Below are 25,162 nucleotides of genomic sequence, written 5' to 3' on the forward strand. Positions count from 1 at the left end.
CTATGCGGCTATCACAAACATACTAGGAACGACGAGCGTTAGGACCGACACAAACTGGCTGTGTAGGAGGCTAGTTTTGATGTGAACGGGACTATTACGTTCTACCGCAAAATGCAGAAATCCGTAACCCGCATGGCGTTTGCAGTGAACGTCTCTCCGCAATCTCTCTAATGGGTGAGGCGAGCCGAACCCATTATTTAAACGCTTTTACTGCCGAGGACACATTATTTGCGTGTAAAGGATAATGCTGCACCCTTTATTTCTATTCTATTACCAGAAAATAGTGCGATTTAAAGAGAATTTAAAGAGAAAATATCATTTTTTGGCACAAATATTTTAAGTTGTTTAATTAAAAGTTGGAGCGCGTACGCGTAAGTGACAGCGCGCATCGCGGAAATATTGTACGCGTAACCAAGCGTGATGTTGTGCATAGAATGTGTTATGGCGCTCGACCCATTATTGCAGAATAATGGGCTCTCACGTGACGCGTTTCAACAAATCACAGTGCACGATTTTGAATAATGGGTCGTGGAGGTAATAGAATCCATATTAAAAAGTTTGTTCCGACGGATCTGCACTCGACCAGCCTTTTATATACCTCTTATCTATAGATTCCTGTCATCTGATTGAATAAAAGTGTGGTCATTAATTTTGCTGTTCATTATGCTATTGGCTGAAATACGTACTGATAAAACCTTGTAACTATGTATAAGATAGGTGATTTTGTCAGCACAGTTTGGAAAATAAGGTACTGTGGCAGATCACATTGTGTTGGCTATGTTGACAGGTGTGTCAATATATATTTGATTTATAAACGTGCAATCAAAATTATTTTTAATATTACTATGATAGTTGTAGATAGTCTGGCGAGTGTATGACCATTCACAATAAAAAAATGTCTTACGATAAATTTATACATGTGTATATATTACATCATCACCAAATGAGTGGTTTATGAATATCACTCTGTTTTAAGAGAAAAGCTGATAAGGACAATCTGTTGTTTAAAGAAATTTAGTTTGTCAGAGTGGTATTTTTGCAAGATTGAAGCTTGCTATGTCAAAGGTCAAGTGAAAGTAGTTCTTCATAGATCATTGTGTGATGCGATTAAGCTAAATGAGTCTGTCGATCAAAATCATTAACTTCTAGTTTTCAGTTTTATTGCATGAGAGCTTTATTTTGCCGAAACCCCATCATAATTAGACTTACGGTTCCATTTTAGTGTTGCTGAGAACAATAAAATACAAAGGAATTTGAGTACTATTATTGGCTATATCTCAATATCAATACATTGTACTCCCAACACCCGACTCATTTTTCTTGATCACTTTTTAGAAATTTTGAATACATAAATTATACCTTGCATATATTGCTGCAAAAACACAAAATTTGAACAGGTACACTTATAATGTTGCAATAAGAATCTTGTTGCATAAAATTAATATGTATCCATTTGAATAATGCATTTATAATAAATTATAAATCCAGTAAAAAAGTTGAGTGTTCTTTGTTTCTCCTTCATTTTGCTACGTTTTTGTATTTTGCAAGGGAACAATCCAAAAAGATTGTTGTATAAGGCAAAATCGGAATCAACTGAAATTTGGGCCGACCGACCCGGAGATTGAACAAATTGGGAAAAAATTTTCCTGTACAAATGAATGCCGACCCGAATTTCAGGAATAAAATTTTTGTATTTTCTCAAATTGCAAATTATTCACAGATTTTGGTGATTTTTTTGGTCATTTTCAAAAAAAAAAAATACAAGACCGACCGACGCTACTTGAAAGGTCCGTCTGCCCGTAGAACAGTGTTTCTTTTTTTCGTTGCCTAAACGAAAAGTCCAATCACAGATACACAACACACTGGTCCAATTGTCAGGGGCATAGCAAGCTGGTGGACAGGGTGGACCAAATCCAGGGCCCCCTGAGCAAAAGGTAATGTTAAAAGGGCCCTGCACTGCTCCTTGTTCACAGGCCCTAATTGGACTCAATAGGAAATCTAGTTCAGAAAGTCTTCCATACCTTTCCCATTGATTTTGGATGGAAATGGTTGGATCTGTTGAATTTGGTTGGCATTCCAAAATCTTCCTCAAGGGGGGAGGGGTAGTATTCAAGTGATATAGCCTAATGTCATAGAGGAAACAAATTTGATAATTAATTTACACCTTAGAAATTATCACAACAATCAAAACCAACTTCACATTACATTCTGCTCGTTTTACAATTTATTAATATTTACAAAAACAATGACATAAAAAAATGATGTATACTTGTTTTACATTACTATGAGAACTGTTACCCATTATATTTTCCTTCAAAGTTGGACCACCAGTCACAATTAACCATTTTCTCAGCTCCACCGCTGATAGGTATTACCTCAGACCTGTTCTCCAACCAATGTCCATTGTCCATATTAAAAAAAAAAGAGAATCGGTATGAGTTCTCATTTTCGTACTAAAGACTGCACAAAAAGTAACGCAACTGTTACAAATATGCCTATAGCGTCAGAACTACATGTAATAATTGTGTTCCCAATATTTCAACATAGAAAGGACGATTTATTCACACACATTTTGATACCCCATTTGTTCAATTTCGTTCATTATTAACAACACAGGAATGCTTTTAACGAGAAATACCCAAATTAAAAAGTTGCAGCTATTTGCATTGATTTGAAGTCAGCGTGACAATAATGGAAGGTTTTACATGCCACAATGCTTGCGTAATAACCACTGATCGCTGTAAACTGCAGGTATTTTTCCTCAAAGACAATACTGTGTTGTTAATATTGAACGACATTTGACAAATGGGGTATCAAAATGCGCGTAAATAAATGTCTTTCTTTCTATGCAGAAATATTGTGGAAACAATTATTAATTCTGAAGCTATAGGCACATTTATAACATTACTTTTTGTGCAGACTTTAGATTTACACCAGGAGATTCTAGACTGCCAAGTTTGTGTGTCGTTCCCAGAGAGGAAAATAGCTGGATATACCTCAAAATCAGGGACTGTCTTTTGAGGAGAACAAGAGCAACTGCTATCTGCTGCTTTCCTTAAATCTGATATAGGAGAGTGATTTTTAGCTCTCCTTATTTGACCATTCTCTCCTTACATTCTATTGTAAATGCTTTAAAACAACTCTCCTTGAAGGATACAGAAGAGCTATTTAATGCTCTCCAGCAAATTCCTAAAGACAGTCCCTGCAAAATGATATATTGGTATCAACCTTTTCAGAAAAACATGGCCTTCACCAGGGTGACAAAGCCAAAAACATTTGATTTTAATTTGCTGCTATGACCAATAATTACCTCAGAAATCTGCAATGTATTAACTTTGTGTTTGAGCCACAAAGCCTGTTAAATAAGACTTACCGTAAATCTGAAGATTTACACAGATACAGCTTTGTAGTACTATCATTCAAAATCTTCCAACCCCACTTTTTTCTCATAATGACCAGAATGCAAATATGGCCTTGTGGTGCTAAGCCCTCAACTCAACATTCACAGAACCTTTATAGTTAATACTTAATGTCAACCATCTGATTTGGGCCTTAGGGCTGAAAAATACCACCAGAACACTCTTTGGCTTGATGGAAATCCAATGTAGGGATTTCTCCCATACTACGGCAGTTTGTCTCATCTCAAGTTGAGAATAACACCATGTTGGATTTTGCAGTGGCAGATTTAAATCACATGCTAACCTAATGCCGCAGGGTGTATACACATGTGAAGAAGGGTGAATTGTCCATATAAAGAAGGGTGAATTGTCCTTACACTGGTAACGCACTGCTTCGAATTTGTCACTGTGAAATCCAACATGACGTTACTCTCAGGTTGAGACGAGACAGAGGGCTAAATGGCTATCCTACTTTGATATCTTGCATTCAAGCAAAATGAGATAAAAAATTATTCACATTTTCACATAGTAACTTGAATAGAGCGAGATAAATGTGATGCGATCAAGCAAAATCAGTTGGAACTCGGAAAAATTTAATTTTCAGTTTCTTATAGGATAGTAAAAAGCATTTACAAAGCTGCATTTTGCAGAAAACCTCATTGAAATTGCACAACCAGTTCCAAAGATATTTGAAAGAATTTAAAGAGTTTCCAAAACAGGAGGAAACAAAAGGAAATATTTCCTTTGTCTGGCTATATCTCAAAATCAATATTTCAGAGTTCCGACTGATTGTGCTTGATCGCATCATAAATGAGTTTTTCCTTCTTCATAAAGTACTGTATGCTAATCTGTGGTTCCTTGTAATTTTCAATTCTTGCATGTAATTGGATGTCCAGCTAATACTTTCCACGGCACTAGTACTGCTGCACTGATTTCATGTGCTACCTAACATTTCATGATTTTCATCAGCAGACTCGTTTTTGAGTAACCTGCATTTACAACTCTTTCAAAGTAAAATGTACTGCATGTAGAGCAACACTCCGGGCCTTTCAGACTGGCCAAGGGATGAAAACTATAATCTGAAGAGCACATGCTAGGATCTGACACATCACATACCAATATCCACATCACATTCACAGCTGCCTTTACAGAAACTCATACTCCAAACCACAAGGTCAATGTTAGAGCTGTCAATGTTGTAAGGTCATTGAACTGTGGTGCTGGAAGTGAGCCATTTCTAGCGCATAGAATGCAGAATTCTGATCACCACCTTGATTTCATTTCAGTATTAAAACATGATGTTATAAAAACTGTGAACTTTGACCCAAAGCATTTGGATGATCACACAAATCTGTTCAGCTCCAGTTCAATTCAGTTCAGTTTGCATGTAGTACATTTCTACCACAGCAATGCAACTGCATGCATGATGATCAATTGATTTGTTTCTGGCGTACAGAGTAAGTATAGCTCTCATTTGATGTTACAATGTATACAAACTGTGACCTCCTACCCATATAGGTTTTGGTCAATAAATACAATACACAGCTCAACTCGGCTCCAGTTCAGTTCAGTTTAGTTCAAGTCTCAATAGCATCAATGCATGTATGATGATCATTTGTTTACTTCCGGTGTACTGAGTCCATATTTTGCTTTCATTTTGTCCAACTCTGCCTGTTTCTTTGTTTGGTCCACCTTCTTGAATGCCTGCAAAGTGAAAAGCACACATAGTAACAATGTAATCATTTTAAACTATAGCCTGAAAAATGTTGGGATATTATTAGTGACGGAGTTCCAAAACAATGGACAAGTTTCAGCAAACATACATGATTTATGTGTAATTTAAAACATTTTAAAATAACATTAAAAGCCATAATGTGTGATTTGCTTCACAGCGACGCCTCAATTTTACTCGGATTTTTACTTTTTGCATATTATAAATGCCAGTGGTGTACTAAAATACCACGTAAAAGACTAAGCCTGATGTGCTTTAATAAGAGTAAAATTTAACTTTTTATATTAAAACCAGGTCGACCCGCTTTTATTCAGAGTTCATCAATCGACTGCTTGCTAACATCTCCCGTGGATGTCAGCTTATGTGTACACACGTCGAGCGTGATGCTCCGTGCGTGCAGTATTACATGTTACGATCGGCGAGCATAGTAAGCATTGTAGGCGCTGGAATGAAATCGCAATTTTTTTCCTTATACCACACTTGTTTGGCTCAAAAGGGGATAATGTGATCAGTGAAAACAAACATTTAAATAGAAATCTATTCTAAATGCAAATCGCACATTATTGCTTAAAGTGTTGAGTATTATAAAGGTCATTAGAACATTTTTAGAAGTCTTGTATGTAAACACACTACAACAATATTTTTAAAATGATGTCAAAATGTTAAATTGTAAAATGTTTTTGCAAACATTTTTTTTGCCAAATATTTTGATAACAATTAAATAAAATTATGTTAGAATATTTTGAATGTTACCAAAACATTTTATACCCTTTATATAACCCCACATGTCTTGCAACCTTTTTCTAAACCTTCTGCGGAAAATGTCGAAAACGCTTTATGTTGTGTTGGGAAAAGTGCGCTACCTCATTGGCCAAATACCAATCGCTTGTCGCTTAGCGATGGAGTATAAATTCAGCTTAAATCCCAGATTGTACAATCGGAAAAAACACTAAAAACTCACAAGGTCAGAAAGTTTACAACATTTCTTATTCACAAAATAATTGTGACACCCCCTAAGTTACTTCACATGTTCTTTTTAAAATAATTTCCTATGTACAATATGATAACACTTCCACCATGGTTCGCAGGTTTTTGCCGCAAGTGGAAAAAAACGTGGTTTTAACCGCTTGGCAAAAAAAAACTAAAAAAGTGATAAATAGTTCACTTTTTTCATCTCATCAAAACAAATTATTAAGTTACTTAAGGGGGTACTACACCCCTAGCCAATTTTGTGCCTATTTTTGCATTTTTCTCAAAACTTATAGTGCATTGCATTTGGTGACAAGTAAGATATGTATATAGGGGCAAGGACTACAACTACTGCACTTAAAATTCAGCAACTCAAGGTTTTCTAAGTAGTTATTGATTTATTGATCAAATATTGGTTTTCCCTCATTTTTGACTGTAACTCCACAACTGTTGTTTGTGCTGAAATATAATTTTGAGTGCAGTAGTTGTAGTCCTTGCCCCTAGTATAATACACATATTTTACTTATCACAATGCGCTATAATTTTTGAGAAAAATACTAAAATAGGCACAAAATTGGGCATGGGTGTAGTACCCCTTAAAATAGTTCACTCTTCAATCAAGTCCACTATCTTGATGTGACACTCCACACTTACTCTATTTGATTGATAATACAAGACAACGAGGTATCTGCCGCACACGTTAAAACCCGATAAATGATCGCAAGCGTTCTTGGCATCAAAGATGTCTTCATAGATGACGTATGCTGTACCTTTTGTGTCTGGTTGGGTACCTCTGAAATTGGAAAGGGGAAAATGAAAACTCTAGATAGTTAAATACCGTACGTTATGCAATACATGATTTAAGAAAACATTAATTTGAGACAACAAAATTGAAGAGAATATTTGCCATTTTGATGAATAAGAAATTATGGAAATATTACTATTTCACCCTACATGTAATTTTATATTTTAAACTTAAAGTTCGCATTTTCTCTTTCTTTATCCAAATTCAGACATGAAAGGGGAAAATCTAGGGATGTACAAAAATGTAACAGCACAGGTACCAGTGGTGAATGGTGATGGATCAAATCAAAGTGGAGTGAGAAATTTGCACTCAAATATTTTAAATGATTTCTCACCCTAATTTTTATATTAACGTTCGCATTTTCTCTTTCTTTATCCAAATTCAGACATGACAGGGGGAGGTCTAGGGATCACACCACCTCAATGCCTTCGGCAAAATATTTCCCTAAGTTCAGGTGTGCCATTTGCGCATGCGCGAAAGTAGTTTGATTGACAGATTTCACCTCTGACCTCGATCAGCTGTTTTTACGACAGTCATAACACTGACAGAAGTATCCAGTTGCGAAAATCGAATTATTTGCCTCATTTTAGCGGCGTGCTTGGACTAGTTTGCAATAGTAATATTAGTATTCAATTCACTGAATATTTAGAGAAGCAAATGACATGATGGATAAGGACAGTTTAAGGCCACGGACATCGAATATACCACGAAAACTAGCTCGTTCACGTAGCGTTTTAGTTGTCCCACTGGCCTACTACACGTAGATTGCCTGGCGATCGGAGTGTTATCGATCAGAGCACCACCGGACTACACGAAAACATGACGAGATTTGTCCCATTCACCACTGCATCACACAGATCTGTTGTTCATGCACTGTCATGACTGTACATTCATGATCATTGCAATACAGTGTATGTCGTGTATGTGTATACCGTTCTCCTGGCTGAGTATGTTGGGTGTGTTGTTTGTACCTCGACTCTGCAAGGTGAGTTTCTTTTTATAACTCATTATTTTTTTTAATGCACAAGTAAAACTAAACGACACAACATTAATTTTAACTGGCAGTGAGGATTCGCTATAGTATAGACGAATCCAACGAGCCAAGTCATGGTCAGGATTTGGTCGGCCATTAGGCCAAGTAAAATAAAAAACATGTTTCACGTCCGGGTTTCAAAAAAAGGAGGAAGAGGGTCTTTTATTTTCTATTTTTATCACAAAATTGGTGTAAATAGCCATACTTAGAGCTCAGTGTTTTAGCGTATACAATAATGCCTGGAAAAAGGAGGAGAGTTACACCCCTCAAATGATCACAAAACCTTCCTAACGTGTTTCTTGTATCTTAACAAGGCTATAGAAAGCATCCTAACTTCCTAAACATATATTTTGAAAAGTTATAACCGAATTTCAAAAATAAAAATATATTTGAAGAAACCTCAAAAAAGGAAGCGGAGGGGACGTGAAACATGTTTATTTTTTTATTTGGCCTTATTAGGGTCCCTGCATGCACCAAACAGGTGTTGTGAGTGCCCAATTGGGTGGATTAAACCCGCTTGAAATTTGATGTGAGATTCTTTTGTGTTGTAAACTGTCATCATTCTTTTGTCTGCGTGTAACACGGGTGGTAGAATGCAGTTTAAAATATCCTTCAAGGGCATCATTTCACATTTTAGGTGAGATAGTTTGGTCCCGTCATGCGGCTATGGCCGCCATTGAGGTTGGGGAATGCGTGAAATTTGATTCGTCTATAGGAAAATATGATTTTGACTTCATCTTAAGTCTCAATCCCAACCCACAGCAAGTGAGCAAACATAAAGTCTTGATTTTTGCAGAGTATGTAGGCCTACTATATGTTTACAAAGCAATCGTGTAAAAACAGAATTTTGAAAAATATTCAGGGCTTTACTCTTAGCAAATGTTACAATGGCTTTAATTACAATGTCATACTGTATTGTCTTTCCAGAAACTGGCACACGAAAGGTCCATTCAGCAAGGCATATCTTCCAAAAATCTGAACTATAAACACACGCTGAAGCAAAGCACCTGCAACCGAACAGCACAGCTTTCTTATTGAGGAGGATGTAAGTAATTTCATTTACAAAGTTGTAGCCAAGGGGTGCAGCACACCACACAAAATGCCAATACCTTATTCCTATGTGTTCCTATATTTAATTCTCAGGCACGACAGGTATATATGAAATGAAAGTGCCCCATCTGACAAAAAATAAAAGAGAAAATCAGAAGGGCAAAAGAAAAGAAAAGGGACAAGGAACCCTTTTCTACCGAAATTAACCTGATCATGACCGAAAATAGTGTAAAATACTGAAATTTTTAAGCGTACTACGTCCCAATAAAGCCTTTTTAGAAGCTCAAAGACATACAACCTCTCTATGTATAATTGTATGATGCAACTTTTTTTGCAATGCAGAGTTTTTTGTGTACCACCTAAGTTTTATTTTGCCCTCCTTACTAAAAAAGATGGCTATGCCCATGAAACTATGCACGACTAGTAGACTTAGTAAATTACAGATTAGTGCTTTAAATCTGTCTCCGCTCTCACAGTTCATTAAAAAATTAAAATTGCAAAATGATTGCAAGTGACTACTTTTGACTTTATGACCTTTGACCTCACACCTATTGAAATAGCATATCATGACTCTGCTACAATAATTTATCATTTTGGAAGGAAAATCTAAAAATTTAAAAAGATAGTACATTAAGGCTTTAAGGGAGTACTACACCCTGGCCAATTTTGTGCTTATTTTTTGCATTTTTCATAAAATTATAACACATTGGTGACAAGTAAGATATGTATAGGGGCAAGGACTCCCAACTACTGTACTGAAAATTCAGCAACTCAAAGCAAGTAGTTATTGATTTTTTGATCAAATATTGGTTTTCCCTCATTTTTGACTGTAACTCCACAACTGTTGTCTGTGCTGATATAAAATTTCCAGTGCAGTAGTTGTAGTCCTTGCCCCTATAATATACATATCTTACTTGTCCCCAATGCCCTATAATTTTGAGAAAAATGCACAAATAGGCACAAAATTGGGCAGGGTGTAGTACCCTATAAGGCACACAAATAGCCTAGATACCATAATCCTGATAATAATGTGTAATAATTAATCATTGGCTATTATTTTATTTTATTCCAATTTCCAGGTGCAGCAGTACTACTGAGGATACTGGTTTCGTGAAAGACAAAGAGGATGATGGTTTGGAAGTCAACAGCTGGCATCTGTTATCTGTCGCATCACTTTCGCTAGCCGTACTATAGGGCTTTTTAAACACACTATATCCGAGAACTGCTAAAACCCACTAACCGCTCCACCCAAAAGGGGGAATTAACAGTCTGGGTTTAGCAGTTCTCTGGATATAGCCAGGTTTTACGATATAGCATGGTTTTGGACCACCACAGTCAAAAGGCCGTAGTAGGGCTATCACTGCATGCATTGAAAACTTTCCCAACATTATGTCAACAATTAAATTTTTTGAAGAAAATCTTTTCTGGAGGGTGAACATTTGATGAGAACTTAAATACTTGCATAGTAATTTATGTGGTGCATAAACTAACTAGTAAATGTTTGCTCCAATTATTAAAATAATAAGGACCTCAACAAATGACTCTGACATCATGTGATGTAATCGTAATGCATAGTTCCTTACAGGCTGTAAAAGTTGCATGGAATTATTGGAAATGTTCTAGGCACTTTTCTTTGGTTTGCCTCAAATTCAGCAGTGACGTCAATGTCTTTTCATGGCTGCGCCACACGGTCCTCCCCTGTTTGCTACACAATTAACTTTTCGCACACGATTCGATACGGCGCCCACTAAAATATGCACCTACGTCACTAATGAACTTGAGGGGAACCAATGTATAGCCAAGGTTCCCTAGTCCAAAAATACGGATCGCTAGTCCGAAAAAATAGGAAATGGTTCACAAGTCCAAAAATAAATAAGGTTTACAAGACCTTAGCAATGGAAAATCTGCAGCCATTAGGACTAGCGACCATTTTTTTCTTGGACTAGTGACATTTATGACTAGCGCACCTTAGGATTAGCGGATGCAGGATAGAGTAATTGTAGACCAAATTGTTTAGTAGCTGCTACTGGTTTACCTTCATCCCGTAAATATGATGAGTATCCAGTCCACTAATCAAGGGTTTAGGACCAGAAGGCCTAACTGCAATAGCTGCCCCATAGACATTTTGATAATTTATCTAAAATATGACACTTGGCAGCTATTGCAGATAAGGCCTCGTTAATGTCTGTTATTTATTAAATAAATAAAAGAAGACCCTACATGTAAACCCTTAACATAAAACTAAAATAAAAGAAGGTCCTACATGTAAACCCTTGACTTATAAATGCTTTTAAAGGAGTGTAAGTGTTCATAGTTTATTATTGGCAGACACTGTTTCTTTCATGAAAGCTGTGACTGTGCATCAATGCATTCACACCCAAAGCCTTCAGGAAAGACTAGCCGATGTCAGTCAATGCTACAATGTAGTCTTTTGTGAAGGCACCATATTAACACACAAGCTGGACTCGAATTTCAGTCAGGGCCATTGCCTGCAGTTTTTCAGTTTTGGCCTTTGTGCCCCTGATCTTTGTTAACTTCAAGGTGTTCTTCATTCCTCTTGACAAGTGGTGCCAAATGGCCTTGACAAAGGGTCCCCCCAAATGAAGGTCTGAACAAAAGCCTTCTCAAAAGACTAGTGGCTGCCAATAGACTGTAAATAAATGGTCTTTTTTGCACTCATTATCTCATACTTCATTACTAAATGTATTTTTACACCTATTTCTCTGGTACATAATTATTAGAAAGACAAGAGTTCATGAAATAAACAAAAATGCATGGTGAATATGTAGCTTTGATCATTGTTTTAATTTATTTTGAGATCTGTAAGGAAGTGAAAAAATAAAAGCACTATTTTTTTCATTAAAAAAGTATGAAGAAGGAAGTCAAACAAACCAAAACAGTTGAACACACCTACTTAATAGATAATAAATGATGGGGATTTTTTTACTACATGTATCCTCTATTGTGTGATGGAAGATATCCAATCAAAAGTCTGCACAAAAAAGTAACACAGCTGAAATATGCCTATAAGTTCAGAACTAGTAATCGTTTCCACAATATTTCTACATAGAAAGAAGGATGATTTATTTACGCTCATTTTGATACCCCATTTGTGAAATGTCGTTCAATACTGATAACACAGTACATAGTGCTTTTAAAGAAAAACCACAAATTTAAAAGTTGCCATTTACAGCAATCAATGGTTTCAATCAATGACTTCATATCAATACAAATAACCGCAACTTTCAATTCGGTATTTTCTTTAAAAACACTGCTGTGTTGTTATTATTGAACGAGATTGGACTAATGGGGTATCAAAATGCGCGTAAATAAATCATCCTTCTTTCTATGTTGAAATATTGTGAACACAATTATTAGTTCAAACGCTACAGGCATGTTTATAACAGCTGCGTTACTTTTTGTGCAGTCTTTATTTTTATAATACAATTCAGCATATTCCCTCTAAGTGATTGTGATCTGGGACAAATCCAAAATTGGATCTAATCTATTAGAAATATTCAATCTAGAATTCAATCTTATTTGATTTTTAATCTAAAAAACATTTGGATGGATTTTTAAAAATCTAATTTGAATACATCTAATTTGATTTTAATCTAAGGGGTTAAAAATCAATCTAAGCAATTTTAATCCCATATATTAAAATTGAATTAGATTGAATTCTAATCTATTGGATTGAATATTTCTAATAGATCTTAATAAATTTTCACACATTCTGTTACACCTAATTTATGAGTCCCGACTTTCAACACAAGTATTGTTCTTCAATTAGTGAGATTGAAGTGCGTTTCTGAATCCGGTCATTATTTCAGTCCTTTTTAATATTTCATTTGTTCCATGACTTCCATCTGCCTCCGCTGCAAAATGTGACATGAAATGGCTCACAGTGGCATTGGTTAATGGTGTCTGGCAGTTGGTTGTTACTTGTACAGTGTAGCTCTGACCTTTTAGTAGGCCTGAAAAAGAAAAAAAAGAGGATTTTAGAAAATTTGTCAGGGTAAAGCTGGGACAGTGGCACAACCCCCCGCATGGGGCTGTTACAGCGGCTTGGTTTGAAATCCTTGCCCACCCACTTCCCCAAATGAGCACATGCATCTGTATTCCCCAGCCCCCCCCTTGGCGGTGGTGGCAGATTTACCCCAGCTAGCTGTTCCTTGATTGCAATGAAAGTGTAGTTTTGCCACTGGTGCCCCCAATCCCCCCTCCACCATCGGTTGCACACCACAGGGTTCATTTATGTGCCATATTAGGGGCTGTGCAATAATTATCGGGGGTAATAAAATGTCCGAACGACCCACCAAAAATAGCTTGCCCCCCCTCAGCCTGCAAAATAATCGCTTTCCTCCCTCTTTTGGCCTGCCAAAAATCTTTGCCCCCCCCTACACATGCCAAATTTTTTGGGATCCCAATTTGCAAACCTTAAAAGGTCTAGATATGTTGTGAGCACAGCGAGCATGAAAATTTGCATATTTCAGCGTTTCCATACTGTTTTCCTAAGCCTTTTTAGAGCATTTTATTTAAAAGGCACCCCATGAATGTGTGCCAAAAATCGCTTGCCCCCCCTCGGATCGCTTGCTTGCCCCCCAATTTTACCCTCCTTCCAGGGCTCATAATTATTGCACAGCTGAGCCCCTTATAGGTATAAGGGGGCTATCATTTTCTTCAGAAGGGGGGGGTCATGAATATACTGGGGGGGTCATAGAATTTTAAGACCAAAAATAGGGGGTTATAATTTTGTAGCAATCAAAATAGGGGGTTATAGAATTATTAAGGGCTGGCGACTGGTGTAACTTTTCTTACACTTTTTTGAACAAAATGTGCACACAATCTTTATACAATGCAAGATTTTTAAAGCACTCCGTGCGCCTTCTTTACGCTTATGGTCAAAAATTTTAACGCGCTTGCGTGTACTCCGCTCTAAAATTTTGACAGAAGGGGGTCCTAAAATTTTTGACCCACGATAGGGGGTCGTAAAATTTTAGCCCGCGATCCGCGATGGAGGGGGGGTCATAAAAATTGACTTCAGTCACCGACATATTCATGACCCCCTGCCAAGAAAATTACATCCCCTGAAAGGTGAATTCAGTCAAATTTTGCCATCAAACACTGCATCATTTTATATCAAATTAAACTCCTTGATTATAAAGAAAGCCAAAACTGAAAATCGTTTTGTCATAGCACTTTCCGTAGCAAAATTACATCTTGTCACAGATTGACTTTCATGATATCATCAAAAACATTCAGCCAACATTAGAAGCTTCAATTGGCAAAACAAATCAGGATCTAGGCTCATGATGGAATTTCCGGCTCATGACAGAGCAGCTTTTCTACGGTCGGGAACTGCTATCAAAATCCTCTAAAATTCCATGTGCGATTCTCTCATTACAAAAATAAATCATATATTTGGGTCAAGTGAAGTATTGACAACATATTCATATAGGTTTCCTTGACCGATCTTTTCTTTACGAGGAAAATTTACAAAATATTGTTGTATTTTAGCCTAGTCGTAAGAGATTCCCATTGAGTTTACATGTACGAACCTGTTATTCCCACCTAGACCATGCCAAAAACATGCCCACATTTCAACTCGATTATCTACCAAACTGGTCATAGATCTCCAACAATTTTTGATATGACATAAATGAAAGTGTTACTTACCTAATGTATCCATTTTCCGTCGAGATCTATGACTGGAATTCCTGTAATTCGTTACCAAATATTGGTATTTTCCTCATTTTGCACCACACAAACCAATGGAAAAAGTTACTTCGGGTTGCCGAGAAGGCAGGGAAAGTAGGCGGGGCTTGTGAGAACAACTTCTAGAATCGTTTGAGTCGGGACGGTAGAAACACCGAGTGCATTAAAAGTAACGAACCCAATGTGGTGGTGTGTCTAGGGATATAACTTCACAGGTGAATGGTGATGGATCAAATCAAAGTGGAGTGAGAAATTTGCACTCAAATATTTTAAATGATTTCTCACCCTAATTTTTATATTAACGTTCGCATTTTCTCTTTCTTTATCCAAATTCAGACATGACAGGGGGAGGTCTAGGGATATAACTTCACAGGTGAATGGTGATGGATCAAATCAAAGTGGAGTGAGAAATTTGCACTCAAATATTTTAAATATGTTTTCTCCAAACCAGTTATGAGTACGGTAAATGAGTAACAATGGTATTTAGTGAAAATATGCAAGATAGGCCCCTATTGTTTGATGTCGTTTAGTTATCCCAGGAATGAATTGAACTCTGGCCTCTCGGAATTGGGATGTTGCAGCTAGGGACCATTGAACTTTTCATGCAAGCTTACAGAACTACGGCAAGGCGTGTAAACATATCAAATAATGACCATCCGATAGCCCGTTAAGTGAATTCAGGCCTGGGTTGGGATTCGGGTACCCGAGGTTTGGTGCTGTCTTTGTTAACTTTACTGTTTCAGGTTTAAAAACATGGTCATATAAAAGTGTACAATACATTACCTCTCTCCCACTAGCCCTTGTTCTCTCGGTCGGGCCATGTCACATCCATTCATGCATTGGCGTGAAAACAACTTATCACATACCGTATTTCGCCAAATAGTCACCCCCCTCAAATAAACGCCCCCACCACTTTTTTCAACCAACATGTTTTAAAATGCCGATATTTCTATGCTATCTTGTGTAGTAAGCTTACCAAGTTGCACACATGGTCGATAATAGCGTTACTTTTTGGCGAAAATCTGGATTGGAAACCTGGAAGTGAACCAGAAGTCAGTGTTTCTAGTTCATAGTTCGTCAATTTAGCGCGAGTTTTAAGTTTACCTAATGATTTTAACAGGAATTATCGATAAAATTGACCTTGAATTTAAACGCCCCCTTCCCCCGGGGGCGTTTATTTGACGAAATATGGTATTTTTAATTTGCTGAGAGTCGAACCTGGCACAATAGTGTGATAGCTTGTGGTACACTCCAGAGTTCAGTGAATGTGAATGTTGTTTTCACTCCAGTGCTAATTTTCAGCCGGTTCATGCCTGCATGTCCAACCGACAGAATAGACTAGATTAAACTTTACTTACATTCTAATTTGTCTGATGGCCCCATACTTTCCAAAGATATCATACATCTCCTCTGCTGTGATTTTGTACGGTAGATTCCTCACATACAGAATGCGATTGACCTCAGGAGGAAGTCGAACCTGAGGAAAACAAAGATTATTCAAATTAATAGTTACGGTACTTTAACCCTCTGAGCACTACCTGCCAATCTAACATTGCCTCTGATTGGGCTACGATGGCTACGCGTTCAGCATCGCGTACAGTACGCGTTCCCAACTGTCAATCATCGGGGGTCAATCACCTTGAGCTTGACAACGATATCTGAATAGACTATCGGCCAAGTCTTACGTTATGTTCAGAACATCATACTAATTCACTTTCCCAATGGACTACCAAAACATGCCACCTTCGATGTACAGCTGTAATTTTCTCCCAAATATGTTTCACTTACCATTTCATGTTTGCTCAAGCTTGACCAGCACATGGTGAAGAATTTATAGAATCCATTTTCAACATGTATGTTCCTTCAAAATTACAATTTCATGTCAATATTCCCAGCAGCAGCTTCCTAAATGTCCAACTTTCATGAATTGATCAGAGATGTTTATCATAGCATGTTCTGACCTTTATGACAATGTGCTTGGCCAAGCCTCCCAATTGCCATATCAACTCCCAACCACACTCATTGGGAGATGGCTTCTTCCCAAATGCAGGATAGGATGTTTTTTCCATCTCATTCCTTGCACTGGCTGACCTATTCTTCAATACCATCTAGTGCAGAGAATAAGAACTATGCCTCAATATGATGATAATATGCACACATGTTCCAGATAATGATGCAATATTGCACACATCATTGCACATGCATGGCATGCTATGTCTTGAAATACCCTCCACTCAAGCATGCAAGCATTAACCAATGAGGAGTTAACATGTTGGCAATTTAGAAAGGGTTGCCATTTCATGCCTTTCTGCACACATTGGGGTGCTATGGATTAAATGCTCAGTGGACACACAGTGACTTTTTTATTGCTTGCACTGCCTTGGGCTGTATTGAGGTGTAATAATTGGAAATCATGATTTGGGGTTATGTTTTGGAGTATATACATTGAACATATACAGCTGAAATTTGACTGTGGATATTTAAACTTTCTTGAACAAAGTGAGTACAAATTGGGGATCATATTTTTCAGACATGGAATAAGGACTTTTAATGCAAGTTGAAAGTGGTAGGTATACAGGAATTTTTATAACTGGTGTAGTTATCATGTTTTGAAATATACACTCTTTGACAGCTCTCTCCGTGCCTGTTTGAATGCCTGGTAATACCATGTACCCATACACTAGGTATGGGTACATGAGACCAGGTATAGTCTTACGTGTAGGCACAGAATTTAGCTAAATTTTCGTGATTGAAACAGTATTATTCTTGTATTTTATAAATCTTGGCCCAGACGGAAAGCAGGATTGTTGGTTGATTTAATGTATTTCATAAAGTTCATGGATGCGCTAAAAATATAATATAATTCAAAATAATTAAAAAAGCTATCCAACATTTGACAAAAAAATGCACTGTAGCTGGATTGAAAATCTGCTGTGGAACTGGAAAGCAGCAAGTTCTACCCTAGCATACGTCGAACAACTGAATACATGCACAACGTCTGGAACAATATATTTTTGTAAACATTTTAGGCCTATAACAAAATGTATATTTTCGCATAATTGTACAACTATCGCTTTCTACCCTATGACCTATAAAAGTTACCTGTTATCAAAGTGTCCGCAAAAAACTGCTCATCGCAAGTACCGTAGATTGGGGTGAATAGGGACGCAGGGGTGAATAGGGACAAACATGAGAAAAGTTTTTGAAATCTCATTTTTTCACATTTGGTTAACACTTTTTTTTTTTTTTTTCCACATATTGAAAGATCAATCAAACAGTGTTCAGAAAATGGTTCAGCAGACGTTAAAGAATAAATTTAGGATACAGGGTGTCCAAAATAAAATTATCTAAAAAAAGTTCTAAAAAATGGGGTGGTCAAAACTTTCCTGCTCCCACGGCCACTATTTTAGAAAATGAGCTGGAAATTCACCAGGACCTAGCCTGTTAGGTCTTACAACTTTCTCTAAAAGATTATTTATTAATTCTGAGAGGAATTTTTATAACAATTTTTTTAATATTTTTCAGGTAAAAGTCACCTAATACTGGGTGAATAGGGACACCCTTGTCACAACCACCCTTTACCCCACCACCCCCTACACTACCACCCTACCCTGCTCCACCCTTACCCCACTACCCTCATGAACCTACCCCACCACCTTAACCCTACCACCACCACCCTTAAATCACTATACCACACCCTGACCCCACTAGCCTCATTAAACCTACCATCCCCACCGCCCTACCCCACTAACACACTACCCTACCCAGGCTACCACCCTCATCCACGGTCCACCCCTAATACTATCATGCCACTGCCAGAACTCACTACCCCACACCCTACCCCAGCACTCCACCATCCTACCCCACCCATCTACCCCATCACCCTATCCCCTACCCCACCACCCTATCCACTGCTCCACTACCACCACCCTATCCACTACCTCTACCACCATGATACTTTTTCTTATACCCCACCACCCTGATCCCACTACCCCAACACCCTACCTTACCCGCCTACTTCCCTACCACCCAGAACCCTACCCCAGCCATCCTTACCCCACCACACCCTACCCCTCCTCTTCTTGTACTGACGAGCCTGATCAATGTTGTCAAGAAATCAGATTTTAATAAGTTGGTATGATGGTATGAATTACCTTGACATGTTTCTATTGTTTTTTAAAACTCACTTGGTGTCCCTTTTCCCTCTATGTGGGGGTAAAAAGGCAAGTACACTCCTTCAAAGTTGTAATTTCCTTATCAAAACCAGTGCTGTCCCTATTGACCCCAAAGTCGGGGGTCAATAGGGACACCAAAATTTTATTTAAAAAATATATACCCCCCACATATATTCAATTTTTTATAATGGTGGATTAAAAGCATCATGGGTGGACATAATATGCCCTCAAAAGTTTGGCTCATGGGGCTACAGGAAAAAAAATACAATCTAGAGAGTGCCAAAACTGTCCCTATTCACCCCAATCTACGGTATCTTTGATGCTGAAAAGTAACGATATTCACGCAGGGACAGGCCGAAAACCTTACCTCGATCGTAAAATCCAGCCCATGCATGTCATAAATAATTCATTATTGTATTGTGTAAATGTCACTGATTGTGTCCACGTATTGTTATTGCACCTGTTAAAGCTGAAGTCATGCTGAATTTATACTCGATCGCTGGATCACCATGTGAATTCGCCTATTAAAAAAAAAAAAACCTCTACGACCAGGTTGTTAAGCATCGAGCACGCTGACTGGCTTAGCAATTATCCAAGTAGTTTTGTAAACCAATCAGGTTAGACGTACTTTACTGGCGGGTCACATTAATTCATACCGTAAAAGGCTGTCGGCCCGTCGCCTTCATTGATTGGCTTACCATTGCGATGAATGGTGTTTGCAACCAATCACAAAACGGGTTACAAATAAATAAGGCGCCCATCGGAAATTTTGTACACGTCCATGATGATGTCATGCCACGAGGTAGCCGGAGGCTTCATGAAATGTAGTGGTATAAAGTCAGTTTCACACCTGTGATTTATGGAGCATATCATAAAATCTCTGAGCACATACACAGCGGATTTGACAGGTAAAAATGACATTTGCAATTCTGAGCAACGGGATTCCATGAAATTGAAGATTATGTAAGTTATTCTACAGGATCGGTAATAATTAACAGCTGGTCTGAAGTATTTGAAGTGCATATTGAATTTTGTAAGTTTGTGACTTCGTACGTTAGGCCAAGTAAAATAAAATACAAGTTTCTCGTCCCCGCCCGCCTCCTTTTTGGCCGCCGCCTCCTTTTGTTGACTATTTACTACTAACCCACCCCAAACCTTACTACATGTATACAAACCCACCCAAGCCCAACTAGCCAAACACCCTTGACCCAACCCCCAAAAGGGAATTAGGGGTGAAATTGATTTCACCCCAAAATCGGACCTATATTTAACTTTTAAACTTTATAGTAAATGCATGAATATATTAATAGTTTCAATGTACTTTATTTAGCCTCATCTCATCTCATGGCAATTTTTTATGGTTAATTATAGGAAGGAGAAACCTTTCACATAATTTCTAAAATATTTAAAATACATTCAAGTGCAAAAGCTTTTTCTTCTGGGTAAGAATTTTTTCTTACGTAACAGCTTTTTTTCTTGCAGGTTAGAAATTTGATAAATAGGCCCATGCATGCATTTTGTATATGATGACCTATTTATCAAATTTCTAACGTGCAATAAAAAAAGCTGTTGCGTGTAAGAAAAAAAATTCTTACCCAGAAGAAAAAAGCTTTTGCGCTCGAATGTATTTTTTTGGTATTTTTAGAATTTTAGAAAAAAATTCCAAAATAATATGAAAGGTTTCTCTTTTATTTTGTTAGTGATAAAAATAACAATTTAGATGAATTGAGGCAAAATAAAAGTAATTATAAATTTAACACATTCATGCATTTTAAAACATTAAATATAGGTCTGATTTTCAGGTGAAATCAATTTCTCCCCTAATTCCCTTTTGGGGGTAAGGGCAAGGGTTTTGGAATAGGTTAAAGGTTAGTTTGGCTTGGGTGGGTGTACATTTGGGGATGGGTTAGAGTTTGTGTAAGGGTAGGAAAACATTTTTAAAAATGTTTAAAAATTAAAAACAATATTCGGTATCGGTTTAAGTTCGGTATTGATTTCAAACCGATATCAGGAAATTGGGTATATCGAATATGCATATTGTCAAGCTGAACAAATTTGTATATTTCACTGTTTCTGAATTTTGAAACATGCTTACCAAGTGGACTAAAAATGATACAAATCATTTGTTTTGTCATACATTGCATCAGTATACTCAAATAGCACAATATCTGTGATTAAATATACATTTTGAACAGCCATATTTAGCATGGCGGCCATTTTGGTAAAAATAGCAAAAAATTGAAAAATAGTAAATAGTAAAGCCCTGCCTCCTCCTTTTTTGAAAAAGTCCGGACGAGAAACTTGTTTCTTTTTTTACTTGGCCTTATGTGCAATAGATATTACAGGAAGCTTAAATTGGCACGGCACGCTTTCCTGCAATTTGTCGGTCGCTTACGAAAGTTATTGGGAGTTCAGGGCACGTCACACCAGGGGTAGCACTATACGCAGAACATGGTACATACTTACAATCCACATACAAACTAGGAAAGCATACTTTCAATGTACAGCTGGTTTTTTTCACAACAAATGACTTACTCACCAATGTCTTCTGTGGCCAAACTTGATTATTTAAAGTCCTACTGCATTATAGTCCACTTAAAATATCAATTTGGTTGAAATTTGTTGCCAAAAACTGTGTTTAAATGTGTTTATTCCACCACATAAATTCTTGTGATCAAAATTCCCACCATTAGAATGTGCTATCTCCAGCATGTAGCCCTTTACACATAGCATGTAACCTCATCTCTGCTTATAGAAGCTGTTACAGGCATGTGTATACAGCATGGTTACAGATAGGAGCACATTCAGGCTTGGTTAAAGTCTATCTTGTTATGATATGTTTGGTAAATTGGCCAATTAGGTCAAGACATGTCATCAATTTAACCTTGGCATGAGAAACAGTTGCCACTCATGCTTAAAATCCACCACATTATGATGGATTAAAGAATAGCTTAATCTATTATGTACAGCTGTGTGTGGTCAAAAGAGTATACTTCATGACTTCTAGTATTATTTGCCCCAACACATGTGTCTGGCACTTAACACTTTGGGTGGAATATTTGGAAACAGGTATTTTTTTTTTTTTAGTCCACAAAATGTAAACATGGAGACATGTACAATTACAGAATTTGACTTACTGGAAATGGGTTTTTGCTGAACAAAAGTAAGTAAACATTAGGGATCATATTTTTCAAAAATGGATTACAGGGTTTCAGTGTATTTTGAAAATAATGGGTTTGTGTGAATTTTTATAACTGGTGCAGTTATCATGTTTTGAAATATACACTCTTTGACAGCTCTCTCCGTGCCTGTTTGAATGCCTGGTTATACCATGTACCCATACACTAGGTATGGGTACATGGGACCAGGTATAGGGTAGCACTAGGTTTTAAAACCAGGGGTTCTCAGAACCCCTGAACCCCCTGAAAGTGTTAAAAATATGCGCTCAAATCCTAAAATGAGGGTTCTCTAGTCAAGTATTGAATGCCCGTTTCAACTGAGACGAATAGGTATATTCGTTTCAGCGTTTCAATATATCAGTATCAGATTTTGTGATTTTGGTTATGATGTGTAAATAACTTAAGGCCTGGCAAAAACGCGATCTCCCTTTCACGCCGTGATTCTCGCTATTAACCAACTATCTGGCTTTTTAAGAAAGTTCCCACGCAGTGTACTTGCTATAAAAGTGTTGCTTTATGCCATAAAAGTTCGCCGAATTCCATAAAATGCAGTTCAACTTCGGCAAAGTGCAGAATTCAACAGCATTGCAAGTCACATGTCACGAGTGAAAAAGCCATGATTTACTCAATAAAAAATGACATTTCATTGCAAATGAGTTCAAGTTTAGGCCAAATATCATGATATTTATTGAATTACTGGAGTATTTTGACTATATATAAAACATAATTCAAGGGCAAATTTTTGTCACTTTTTTCTTCTACGCCCTCGTAAATTTCACCGCGGGCATATCTCTACACACCACCCTTGAAGCATTTCTTACAGATCCCTAGAATTAGAAATTACCAACTCACGTGCGTGTCGTCATTCAGTACTGCAATAAAACTCATCAGTGATTCTAGACAATATCACAATCTGTGTTAAATTACGCTGGCGGTGTGTATTTTATTTTATTTTTAAATTATGTTACAATGCTACGGCGACTTCACATCAACATTTATGTTATTGCATTTTATGTTACATAATTTCTGGACAGGTCGTAAATATTGGAGATCGAAGCTTTTATTTTTCTTTCACATGTTTTCATTTTTCTGCGCGCATGAAAACCCCTGAAAAAATATGCAAAAATGAATAGATGCGCTCAAACTTAAAAAAATGCGCGTGGCGCGCAAGAACGCAACTTAGCGCGACCCCTGCCACACCGAGTGTGACGTGACCTCGCTGGGCATAGTTCTACCCCGCCCACGGCCCGGGTAATTTTCATGACTGGATTAGACTCGCTGAGTCTCATGGACGCCGTTCCTATGTCCATCAGACTCGTATTTCCCATTTTGGATGTCAATGGGAAATACACACTTAACGAATTGCGCCGGTTAGAAACTTGAAAAAAAAATCTTTAAAATTTTATCAATGTATATAAAAGTGGTACCAAAACTACCAACCTTATTGTGCTTGCTAATTTAAGACTCGGTTGAAACAAAATTAAGGATCGAATGCATTTTAGTGTCCAAAAAGGCAAAATTATCGTCAAAGTTCTGCAAATCGGCACCCTTGCGAAGGGTTCAGAATTGAATCGAACGAAAATATCCGATCTTTATGATCAAAAACACAAAATTACAACTTTAAACATACTATTGGCAAAAGACATTATTACCAAACAATATAGAATAGAAAATTTGACATCATTTTCTCAAAATATTGAACAAATTTGCTCACTAGACATCGAAAAAGTACGCAATCCAATTCCCGTTCAAACGTGTGGGAAACTGAAAGTGCGATAATCGTGACTAGACTGGATGGATGGAACGCGGAGCACGTTTACACGTACACGCGATATAGCCGGTAGAAATCGCGGTACTGTTCCAGGCCTACGCGATGGCAGGGTAATGGCGGCTTCCATACTTATTACTTTTATAATGAGCTGTCATATACCAATTTGTTTTATCTCTGGTAACATGGTAACGTATGAACAACCTGCCGAATTCGGAAGGCATTGTTCATGTGTTAGACGCGATAGCAGCGAGTAGTTATTATTTTCAATTTCCTAGACAATGGCGATAGATAGGACGAAACCAACTTGCTAGAATTATACATAGGGATCTTTACATAACTACATCTTACGTTTTGTCTTCTTTGCATAGCCATTTTGATACCAAATTCGTCACTATTTGTCGGTGATTACGACGAACTTGCCAATCTCGCTGCTGTGAAAAGTGTAAGAACGTCATCAGAACGTGTGCTGACGTAACAACATAATATAAACCATTAATCAAAGGGGAAAGATACTGAAACAAACTTGCAGACAGGGGTAGTCACGAGGTGTCGATTTATGTATTTTGGGTTGATGTTCGGGCATTCTTCGATAACTTTCTTTTATATTTCAATGTTTATAAATTTTTATTCATTTCAACAAACAAACACAAATTAACAAATTAAGACAATCAACAACAAATCACAAAAAGGCAGCAAAAAATTGGAAATAGAAAGTTATGCAGTCACCACCGTCAAACATACTGCAGTTTAATAGGCCTAGTGTCCGTTTTCCTATACACAATACACAGTGCTCTCACCATTGACGCATGACCTCTACAAATGATGTATGTTGGAAGAATGGGCACTTGACTAGTTAACATCACTGTGTGAAAAATAACCAGCCAATATCATTTAAACTATTCTCCAAACTTCTAGCAAATATATTTCTCTAACATGACCTAAAATTACAGCTAGGTTAGATGTTCAGAAATTTCGTAAAATATGAGTGAGGGCAAGGCATAGCTAGCTCATAGCTAGCCAACTCCCCGTGTTAATTGAATGGAGATTTGACCGAAAAAATTGAGCTATATTGGTAACGGACCGCTCAGTTCTGAAGGATGCCACAAAAAACGGTACAAGCTACATTTAAATTATTCTATGAAATTCTAGAAAATATAGTTTTGTAACATGTCCTAAATTTTTAGCTAATTTAGGTGTTTGGAAATAGTCGCACTTTTGTGTTTTAGGAAGGATATGTAAACGACAGATAACACCAAAAATATGAAGAAATTATTTCCAAACCGTGTTAAGTCAACAATCATTATGTTGCTCATTTCAGCGCCTGAATCCGGGGGC

The 25,162-nt window shown here is 37.3% G+C and overlaps 1 protein-coding gene across 1 annotated transcript; it reads right to left on the reverse strand.

Annotated features, from left to right (window-relative positions):
* Positions 1–2,195: 2,195 nt before the first annotated feature.
* Positions 2,196–24,300, reverse strand: LOC140144079 (splicing factor 3B subunit 6-like). Its single transcript, XM_072165916.1, has 4 exons — positions 24,176–24,300; positions 16,061–16,179; positions 6,754–6,892; positions 2,196–5,102 (listed from the first exon to the last, which is right to left on the reverse strand). The coding sequence occupies exons 1-4, from the start codon at positions 24,197–24,199 to the stop codon at positions 5,010–5,012; spliced, it is 375 nt and encodes a 124-aa protein (XP_072022017.1). The 5' UTR covers positions 24,200–24,300; the 3' UTR covers positions 2,196–5,009.
* Positions 24,301–25,162: the final 862 nt, after the last annotated feature.

The sequence above is a fragment of the Amphiura filiformis genome, unplaced genomic scaffold (assembly GCF_039555335.1).
Source record: "Amphiura filiformis unplaced genomic scaffold, Afil_fr2py scaffold_39, whole genome shotgun sequence".
Taxonomy (NCBI): domain Eukaryota; kingdom Metazoa; phylum Echinodermata; class Ophiuroidea; order Amphilepidida; family Amphiuridae; genus Amphiura; species Amphiura filiformis.

What these genes read in the sequence shown, in the direction of transcription:
- LOC140144079 (XM_072165916.1), bottom strand. Translation starts at nt 24,199, where the DNA reads ATGGCTATGCAAAGAAGACAAAAC. An exon ending in GCCATCAGACAAATTAGAAT is followed by an intron (nt 6,893 to 16,060) that starts GTAAGTAAAGTT and finishes TTCCAATTTCAG; the next exon opens with AGGTACCCAACCAGACACAA. An exon ending in TGTATTATCAATCAAATAGA is followed by an intron (nt 5,103 to 6,753) that starts GTAAGTGTGGAG and finishes TTCACTTTGCAG; the next exon opens with GCATTCAAGAAGGTGGACCA.